We start from the raw sequence: 11,152 nt of genomic DNA, 5'->3' as shown, positions 1-11,152 counted from the left end.
ACCAACACACAACAGATAACATATACCACAAACAACATGCATACAGAGCCTTCAGCATGTCTGGACCACCTCACCGAGCCTTCTGCCTGTTTGGACCGCTCACAGAACCTTCAGCATGTCTGGACCGCCTCACTGGGCCTTCAGCATGTCTGGATCGTTCTTATGGCCTTCGGCCTGACTGGTCTGCCTTATAGGCCTTCGGTCTATCTGGGATGCCCTGGGTCTGTTGTCCTTCAGCACTAAGCAGGTTCACCTCAACCCAACCATACACACAAACCATGTTGACATATACATAACAGATAAGCATACATATAACATATCTATAAATATCATCGGGTTCGTTGACTGGCAGCACAAAGCAATACAGTCTCAACCCAACCACACTACATCAACACATGTAACTGGTAAACATATAGCCAGAACATATAACAGGCAGATCTAACAGATCACTAAGCATAACAACATACCCAATATCAACCATCCAAGGAATGCATGGTCGTATATATTCAGAGGTGAGATAGTCACCCGGACAAATGATCCCACTCTAGAACCACAACCAAAAGAGGAACAGGTAAGACAGCTTGGATCAAGAGTCCTCAATCTCTCCTACATGACTAAATACAACCCATAACGTACCCTTCTACTAACAGATAACCAAAACTAATGGGTCAGCATTGGTGCCTTTGACCCACGGGTATAGTGAGGCGAAACTCACCTCATACTGCCGAATCGCATAGACGATCCCTGGCTGCTATTACCAAGCCAACCCCATCAACAGTTGATCCCTAAGAAATCTCTGACTGCAAACTCGCTAGAACCCGCACACTATCAAACACCACAAATGCCTAACTATTAATAACTAGATCTTGACTCAAATCATGAGTCCAATTTAGGGTAAAAGACCTTTTTACCCTTCCTCAAACTTGGACCAAGACTAAGGCCCAAGCTAAATAACCAAAAGCCCAAAAATCCAATTAAGCTTCTAAGGCCCAAATATGGCCTAATTTTCCAAATTGGGCCCAATCCCTTTCATGGCCTTCACTCAATAAAATCCAGCAAGACAAAAACCCAAACCATAAAGTCCAGGTGGCCCAACATGGCCCAATACAATCCAAGTCCAAAACAAAGAAGCCCAAAATGACCGAGTACGCGGGGCGTACTCCTAAGGTACGCTCAGCGTACATGAGGCTGCGCAGAATCCACCATCGGGGTGACTCCTCGGGTACACGGAGCGTACCCTTGCAATTCCATTTCCTTTCTTAAGTGCTTAATGGCTTTAGCACTTGAGCCTATACTTCAGATCCACATTTCAAAAGTACTCCCAAATCATAAAGTCTCAAACTTTAATACTTTAGACGTCCAAAAAGGGCTTAATACATGGTCTTAATCCATTAAGACCTCCATCAAATAACAAGGAACCAAACTAGCTAAAGGGACCTCATTTTTATGCCTTAGGACCCATCCTAGGGTCTGAAAGGACAGCTCAACACGTCCAAAACAATGGATGCACAATATTGGGACTTTTGGGGCAAGAAGAACACCAAAAAGCTACTAAAACAAGATCTAAACAATCCAAGCATAAAGGCAGAAGCTTTATACCTTCTGGAGCTTCTTTATGAAGTGATGATCCAAGATCTACTAGTTTGCTTCATTCTTCAATCACCTTGATGCAACTTCTTCTTCTTCAACCACACAAGAAACACACTCTTAGCTCACATACACAATAGAGAAGCTAGGGTTTGCCAAAAACGATTCCATAACTTGGAGGCTGAAAAGATGGGGGGAAAGGGTCCATAATGATGCTTAAATACTCCACAAACCCTAAAAGTTAGGGTTTTCACCCAAACCTATGTACGCCTAACGTACTCGCATGTACGCCCTGCGTACTACTCATGCTCCAGAATTACCATCTCGCCACTAGGGCTTCCCGTGGCCACTTATTTCCAATCCAAGGACCAAAAATGATATAATTAAAACCCAAGGGATGATTTTGAAGTTACTTGAAAGATGAGGTGTTACAAAAAGAGTATATTATTTGCGTATGTATTATTCGCATGTTGTAGCATGTTCTTGGATGAAAAAAATACAAAATTGAAATTAATAAAAAAAAAGTAGGCTTGAAGAGAGTCTTCGGCCAAACACTACACAAATATGCTCCAGACATATAGCATACATGTGCATGTACATATTGTGTTTTATGGACATATTTTATATCAAGAACGAAACAAAATGTGTATATATTATTGAATGACAAAATTTCTCTTTACCAAGGAGAACACGAGGATTCAATTCCCGTTATCTACCTAAAATGGAGTCATTTATTTAATATCTAATATCATAAAATGTAAAATGTGAAAGGTATATTTAGCCGTCAAAATAAGTGATTTTGTTATTCTTTTTTTTTTTGCCTAATATGATGTTACTATAGTTTAGATTATTTTAATAGACAAAATTGTAAAAATAGTCGATGTGGTATGCATCTTTTGGGGGTTTTAGTCCAAACTATGATTTTTTTGGCTTCGTGGTCCTTTTGAGCTAGTTTTGTTGTGTTTTTTGGTCCTCCTGAATAGTGAAATGACTGTAATACCCTTGGGGTATTTATTTTTCATTTTTCTTTTATTTCTTCTTAAATTTAATACTAATTTATTTATTTTAATAATTAAAAATAATAATAAAGGGCCCACCTTCTCTCTCTCTCTCTCTCTCTCTCTCTCTCTCTCTCTCTCTCCGAACACTGGAAGTATGTGACTAGGGCTTCTTCAATTTCTTCATTTCATAAATCCTACAACTATTATAGCAGTATAAGAAATTGAAGTAAACTTCTTCAATTTCTTCACTCCAAACATGTCCAAGATATTCCAATTCTCCAAAATCTTAAACCTAATTTCGATTAATGACAACTCCTAAATCCCATTTTTAAACACATTCATCTCCATCATCATCATTATCATTTTCTTCGTGAAGGTTTACCCCTCCAAAACCCTTGAAAATCCTATCAAAAGCCTCTATTCAAATGTCTTCATCTTCATCATTTGACATTTATTGTTGCATCGTGGGTAAGGATAAGGCGGTGAACTTCTCAGGTTCAGTAACATCCATGGATTCGTGGGTAATAGTTCTCCAGTATCGTCAACAAGTGGAGGTAGCTTATCTGCTTCACACCCACACCGACGTCTATAACCTAGGAAGAATGTATGGATGAAGTCAAGTCATAAACGCAAGGAGTTGAAGAGAACAAGAAGATGAGATCTGATTCTCCGGTGGATTACGAGTTCCTCCTCACTGTCGATTCAGATTCTTCTTCTATTATCGTTATTCCTGTTTCTCAACTTGATTTCATCAATTGTCGTCGACACATCAACAACATACGATTGGGGTGTGATTTTCTTGTTGGCCTTTTTATGGAGGCGTCGCAGGCTACGACTGAACAAAAAGAATGGAGAGTTCAAGGCTTACATGAAAGAGATTTGATTGTAATGATATGGTTTCGGTTTCAGACAATTTTTTGATGTCTTCCTATTGATATGAGTTTGCTCAATAGTTGTGTCTTCGTATTGATCTGGATTTGATTGTAATGAATCTCTTTTTTTGCTTCTTTCATTTTAAGCATTTTACTCCTTTTCCATTTTCCCTTTCAAGAACAACAATTCTTAGAGTTCACACAACAAATTGTGGTGGAGGTTAATGGGGATTGAGGTGAAGGTACTGAAATAGAGAGAATGTTCGAGAATGGTGGTGTAGGTAAGGAAGAAGAAGAAGAAGAAGGGGTGGGGAAGTGGGTTTTTTTTCAGAGAGAGAGAGAGAGAGGGGTCGAATTTAAATATTTATTTTCTTTTTCATTTAAATTAAATAGAAAAAACATTAAAAAAAATCAGAAGGGCATTACAGTCATTTCAGTTTACTAAGGTATTAAAAACGCAACGAAACTACCTCAAAATGACCACCAATCCAAAAAAATTGTGGTTCAGACTAAAACCCAAAACAATGTATACCACAGGGACCATTTTTGCAATTTTGTCATTTTAATATAATGATTATATCTTGTACTTGTATTGCTTCCTAATAACTATATTAATAGTCATCAGGTGATTAGTGTAGTGGAACATTTTTGAATATTTATGATATTATGGTTTCAACTTTGTTCACATTGAGTCATTAAACTTTTTTCTGTGATTGATTAACCCATAAATTATTTATAATTGTTCACATTTATCTTTTTGACTAGTTGTAGACAGTCATAAGGTTAAAATGTGAAAAAATTTCAAAAAAATTCATGAATAATAAAACATGAAAAAAAAGATTCAATGGCTAAAAAAGAACAAAATTAAAAGTTCATTGTCATTATCCCTATTTTGGCTTTAGTGTCTTCCAATACCTTTATGTGCCTTATGACCAACAAGTTTGGCCTATAGACATTAAGAAGTCCATTTTATTCCACACGTATCCTAAAGTTTCATGACATTCGTGGTCTTGGACTGATGTTGGTTTAGTCTCGAAATGGAAACGGTTTTCTTGGAATCGGTTTAGAAACTAGTCTTTTCTCGGACTGATCCCGAACGGTCTTGGACTATTTTTTTTTTCGATTCGATTTCAATATTTTTGGTTTGTCTATTTCGGTTTCGAGTTTTTCCGTTAACAAATGTGTGTTTAACATCAAAATGATAAATTAAGATTTATTAAAAATGATACATTCAAATTTAATTAGAAAAAGAGTTGGATAATGTATGGTAAAAATTATGTACTTAATACAAAAATGGTGTGTTTATAAAATTTGGCATTTTGGTCTTTTTTAGACCCATCTTATGTCGGTCTAATCTTTTTTGGACTAGGCCCGGACAATGTCGGGCCCATTGTTTTTCAGTTCGGTCTCGTTTTAGACCGGTTCATTATTGGTTTTTTTCGTGGTCCTATCTAAGATTTATTTTTTTGTGTATGTTTTATGTCTTCGGTGATGGTATAGTGAAAACGTATTTCAAATTTTCATAAAAAATTTATATCTATTGTTCAAACAAACGACCTATAATTTTTTACTTAGAAGAATATAAAGTTAAAGACGATGTATTAATATAATTTTTTACTGAGAAGAATATTATTTTTTGACTTATCAATAGTTAGTTATAATTTCAGTGACCAAATTTAACTACTAACTTATATCGTAGGGGTTTTAACGTTAATTTTGAATTTGTAGAAGATTTATAGCAGAAGGTGGTTAAAACTTTTTTAGGTCGAGTTTTCCATTTTGGAATAAAGTTAAACTGAAGTTCAGAAAAAATGAAGGTTTTGATTTTTTTTTTTTTTTTTTTTGTTCCTACGATTCAATTGTTTTTATCATTTTAATTTATTAATTATCGATATAAAAAAAACATTACCTGTATTTTATTGTCTTTGGCGAACTAAGATTTAATTCTATATGAAAAGGAAAACGAACATCCGTCACATTGTGTGGGTTAATTTGTCCATGTTTAGTCAATACAAAGGAATGCTCTCATATGTTAACATAATTTTTTTTTTTAAATATGGGCTTTTGATTTCCATTAATAGATTTATACTTTATAAATGTTAACTTGAGCATATTATTAACAATTTCAAACAGAATTAAATAATAATACAAATTCAAATGAAAAACGATCATACATCAAAGATTAAATGGAAGTTATTGAAAACAATTTGAGTACATAATGCAACTGCAATATATTTGTCAAGCCACTTAGCCACCAATTTCACCATTATCTCCACCACCAGCACCACTGCCACTACCGAATCCTCCTCCAATTGTTTTTCCCACACCTCCACCTCCACCTCCACCGAAGCCTCCACCACCGCCAACTCCCCCACCACTGCCTGTTCCTCCTCCAAATCCGCCGCCAGCACCACCACCAAAGCCTCCACCACTACTTCCACCAAATCCTCCACCTGCCCCACCACCAAATCCTCCACCAGATCCTTTCCCAATACCTCCTCCAAATCCTCCTCCGGAACCACCCCCACCAATTCCACCGCCACCACCACCTCCTCCTCCCATCCCACCACCGGTCCCTCCGGCACCACCTCCCATGCCTCCGCCAAAACCACCTCCAACTCCTCCACCCGTCCCACCACCACCTCCCATACCTCCTCCACTACCTCCACCAATCCCACCACTACTTCCTGCTCCTCCTCCACCTCCTATTCCTCCACCGGCTCCACCACCTCCTCCTCCTCCTACTCCACCACCCGCTCCTACTCCCCCACCAACTCCACCACCCCCTCCTGCTCCTCCACCACCTCCAATGCCACCTCCTGCACCTCCACCACCTCCTACACCACCACCACCTCCTACTCCCCCTTGATCACCACCTCCTTTTCCTATTCCTCCTCCGCCACCAGAACCTCCACCAGTTCCACCTCCCACTCCTCCACCACCTCCTTTGCCTATTCCTCCACCACCGCCAATTCCTTTTCCAATCCCACCACCACTTCCCTTCCCTATTCCTCCACTTCCACCTCCGCTTCCTTTTCCAATCCCATCGCCTTTTCCTTTCCCAATTCCACCACCACCACCTTTGCCAATACCACCGCCGTCGTGACCATGGTTTCCCTTCTCTTTCTTATGATGCTTCTTGCCTTTACCATCATGACCTTTTTCTTTTCCAACACAATCAGGTTTATCGACCTTCTTAACATCACCTCCGATCGTAAAACCAACCCCATCCCCACTGCCAAAACTAAAAGAACCTCCACCACCACCGCCTCCACCCCAACCACCACCTCCACCAAAGTTCAATCCTGGTTGACCATCAAGAAACCATTCTGGTTTCTTTACTTCAACCACATTGTCACCACCATCTTTCTCAGCCGCCACCAATTTTCTCCCCTCGATACAATTAATTCCCACTAACAAAGCAAACAACAATCCCACAAAAACCTCACCCTTATAAACTCCACTCTGTTTCATCTTGCCGAGCATTCAAATTGGTATATCAAAAGGGTACTCGAAAATGGGGTTTATATATACATTTCTCTTGTGATACAAATTCAATTTTCTACAACTTCTCAACTGAAATTTACACTTTTTCTTAAAAAAATTGTATTATTAGTATTAATATTTATTTCTCAACCAATCCAACTCTACTACTCATGCATTTACGTGACTAGCTTCATACTTGCATTCAAAGCCACCGTACCCCAGGTACTTTCTTTTCTTCCTCTTTAGTTTCACAGTTTATTATAATATATCCATTCTTTTGGAATTATAATTATAATTGATATATAGAGCAATGTTAATCACTTAATCAGTATTCATCGATTTTACATTTTGAAAAAAAAAAAAAAAAAAAAAAAAAAAAAAAAAAAAAGAGAAGATAACTAATATGTTCTGATAGAAATTTTCTTATTAGAGAAATCAAATAATGTATATTCTTATAACATTATGATTTGTATCGTTTTGATTTAATATTGTTTGGAATAATGTCTTAAAATTAAGATTAAATATATTGAATAAATAAATAGATAATAGTTGGATATATATGTTTTTATTGAAGTAGCCAGTATCGAATTATTTTTGTTAACATAAATGTTTAAAAGTCATAGTACACAAAATAAATACTGTGTAATACATGGTATGATTTGCAAAAATAATGGGAAGCCATAAGTTATGGCTTTTATTTAGAGTTGTATACTGTAATTATATAGAAATGTTTGAGAAAAATAGTTGTGAGCTTTTAAAGTATATATATTTATATAAGATACATAAAAGATAAGTGATTTCTTAAGGATAACCTAATAATTTTGTTATAAGAGTTAGTTTCTTTGAATGTATTTACCAACGTTTTAGAGCTTTTAACAAAAGAAAATGAAATTAAAAAATAAACAGATAAGATGTAACTGTTGTAACATGTTATTTTTCGTTTTCTTCTTTATTGGGGAATAGTTTTTTCAACCACAAACTACCCAAAAAGGAAGAAATTGAAGTTGGGTTTTATTAAGAACGGTTGGGGCAAACACCTCACGAGCCTCTACACTCATCAACTCAAAAAAACCAACTCTTTATTTCTTCCATATAGGAGTATTATTTTTTTGCCATTTTTGTTATATATTTTAGAGTAAATTACACTAATGGCTCCTATGGTTTGGGATAACCTACGCGTTTGGTATTTAACTTATTTTTTTAATTCGGAAGGTCCATAGTGTTTGTTTTTGTTTCATGTTTGGTCCTTGTCTTATGACTATTATACCCTTATTTAAATAAAGTAAAATAAGAGAGTAAAATACATGAATGATCCCTATGGTTTAGGGTAATTTGCGCGTTTGGTCCCTAACTTATTTTTTTAACTCGGAAGGTCTCTACTATTTGTTTTTGTTACGCGTTTGGTCTCTATCTTACAAAAAAAAAAACTATATTCTCATAGATTTTTTAACTTATTTAAATAAACACACCCCTAACCTCACCCTCTCACCTTACCTTACCTACCCCATCATTTTTTCCTATTTAAATAATAGTATTTTTAGGTGAGACGGGTACCAAGCGCATAACAAAAACAAACAGTATGGACCAAGTGCGTAACAAAAACAAACAGTAAGGACTTTTCGAGTTATAAAAATAAATTAGGGACCAAGCGTGAAAATTACTCCAAACCATAGGGACCATTCGTGTAATTTACTCTAGGTAAAATAAGGTGAAGTGGGGTGTGTTTAGTTAAATAAATTAAAAAATCAATAGCAAAATAATCTTTTTAGATAAGACAAAGACCAAGTGCGCAACAAAAACAAACAGTAAGTACGTTCTGAGTTTAAAAAAAAATAAGTACCTTCTGAATTAAAAAAATAAATTAGGGACCAAACACGTAAATTACCCCAAATCATAAGGATCATTTGTGTAATTTACTCTATATTTTATTTGTAATTTTATGTTAGCTAATTATTAGAATATAGAGAAAGACACTTAAATATGTTATGATAAATAATTTTAATCATTCTATTTATAGTTTAATTACAAAAAAGGGTAATCGCACGAATCATCCATGTGGTTAGATTCAATATGCGAGTTTCAACCTAGGTTTTTTTTTTTTTTTATAGAGACGGCTTTGTGTTATTCTTTTATTGCAATTTTCATTTTTGAATGACATTAAATAAAATCTATATTGCTTCTGTTTAATTTCCTTTTGTTTAATTCTTATTATTTAACTATCTTTTATTATTTTTTTTATTATATAACTATAATCAATGTTGTAAAAATCGTTCGACGTTAGGTAGTCGGTGGACTAGAGTCAAGGGATTAATCGGTTAGGCGGAGATTAATCGGGGGATTAATCGGGTACCATTAATTGCTAATTTGTTAGATTTAAAAAAATTAAATATGACTAATATGATATAAAAGTTCATAAATACTATTAATATCATAACAAAATAGGTTAATATGATAAATACAACACTAATCATACCTCAAATAGTTTCTATTGAGATATATCTTCTTCAAAGTGTTAAAATTTCATCGGGTTCTACTGTTTCAGTCATTTTGTATGCATGGATTAATCACTAGGCGCTCTCTAATCGGTCGAGTAGCGCCTAGGGATTAATCGGGACCTAATCGGGATTTTTACAACACTGACTATAATTAATAAAAGATGGATCCACCACCCCACCCTTCCCCCTACTCTTCTCTTTTCTCCCCACATTGATCATCTCTTCTCATTGGCCACCATCTCCGGTCACCATCCTACATCACCTCACACCACTCACCAACTGAAAATCAACATCACTACCCACCATCAAATCAACATCACTACCCACCATCGTCCAACATCACCATTCACCACCGCCCTTGAAACAACCCTAGTGACACTCAAATACCCGAAAGAAATGAAAATTTATAAATCAAAAACCAGATGTAAAAAACCACTCCTGGCCACTACAACCTAAATCTGAAGAGAAAAACTTGTAGAAATCGAGCTAGAAGGGATCTTGCAGAAATCAAGCAACAAAAAAAAACCTCATAGGCGTTTAGAAAAACACTATGTTTCTCTCTCACCAAGGAGGCAAAAAGCATTGATGTTTTAGAAATCGAGGGTTCTAGACGAGGATTTTTGTTATGAGGTTCAAAATCAATTTCGGTGGTCTTAGGTGGCTGGCGACAGAGGAGTGGCATCGGTATTGAAATGTGCAAGTGAAAAACAAAAAAGAAAATTAGTAAGAGTAAAATAGTCATTTTATGTCTGACATGATTAAAACATGCTAGTTTAAAACTAATCCAAGATGGTTCAAATGACAAACAAAAGTTAAAAACAAAATGGGCATATATAGTGGGGGAAATCTTCAGAAAAGTCCCAATATTTACGGAAAAGTTACACTTTAGTCCCAAGATTTTTTTTTTTGAACGAAAAAGTCCTGAAAACCGGCAAAAAATTGCAGTTTGATCCTTTTTGACCGGTTGAAACCAGTACCAAATTAATTTGGGACTATTTCGTAAACTAATCCAAAATATTGGGACTTTTCTGTAAACAAAAATATTAGGACTTTTATGTAAACAAAAATATTATGACTTTTCTACAAACAGAACCGTTATTATTATTATTATTATTATTATTATTATTATTATTATTATTATTATTATTATTATTATTATTATAAATAAGAATACTATTTTTTGAACTTGTTATTATTAATATTGTTAATAATACATATAAATGAATTAAATGAAAAAATAATATTAATGACATTGTTTAAGGGTGGAGGTGGAGGAGATGGTGATGCTTTTAGTATTGAAATCGCGAATGTCTACTTGTAGATTTTTACTTTGTATATGGTCATTTCATATTTGTTATTATTGTTTTCAATTCAGAATATTAATACTTAACAATTTGAAAGAAGTTGCATATTAATAGTTTAAGGTAGTAGAGTTTCTCACTTTGTATATAAAATTGTTTAAGGTTGAAGAATTACTTTCCGAACCCAACAAATCCACTACAAACATCTGCATAGGTAACCCATATCAAAATTCAAAAGTATTAATTACAATATTTTGTTTAATAAAAAGTAATAGGAATAATTCAAAAGTATTAATCAAAATTCAAAAGTATTAATCCAAAAAACATGTCCTATTACTTTTTATTAAACAACACATTGTAATTAATATTTTTGAATTTTGATATGGGCTACCTATGTAGATGTTTGTAGT

General features: G+C 35.0%; 1 protein-coding gene across 1 annotated transcript; it reads right to left on the bottom strand.

Moving 5' to 3' along the window:
- Positions 1-5,707: 5,707 nt before the first annotated feature.
- On the bottom strand, positions 5,708-6,934 carry LOC111883768 (glycine-rich cell wall structural protein). The gene has a single exon (XM_052765702.1). The coding sequence runs from the start codon at positions 6,932-6,934 to the stop codon at positions 5,708-5,710; it is 1,227 nt and encodes a 408-aa protein (XP_052621662.1).
- Positions 6,935-11,152: the final 4,218 nt, after the last annotated feature.

This window comes from Lactuca sativa, chromosome 7 (assembly GCF_002870075.4).
Source record: "Lactuca sativa cultivar Salinas chromosome 7, Lsat_Salinas_v11, whole genome shotgun sequence".
NCBI classification, from domain to species: Eukaryota; Viridiplantae; Streptophyta; class Magnoliopsida; order Asterales; family Asteraceae; genus Lactuca; species Lactuca sativa.
Note: the sequence above shows the minus strand (reverse complement) of the source record. Positions and strands in the feature narration are given on the sequence as shown.

What these genes read in the sequence shown, in the direction of transcription:
- LOC111883768 (XM_052765702.1), bottom strand. Translation starts at nt 6,934, where the DNA reads ATGAAACAGAGTGGAGTTTATAAGGGTGAGGTTTTTGTGGGATTGTTG.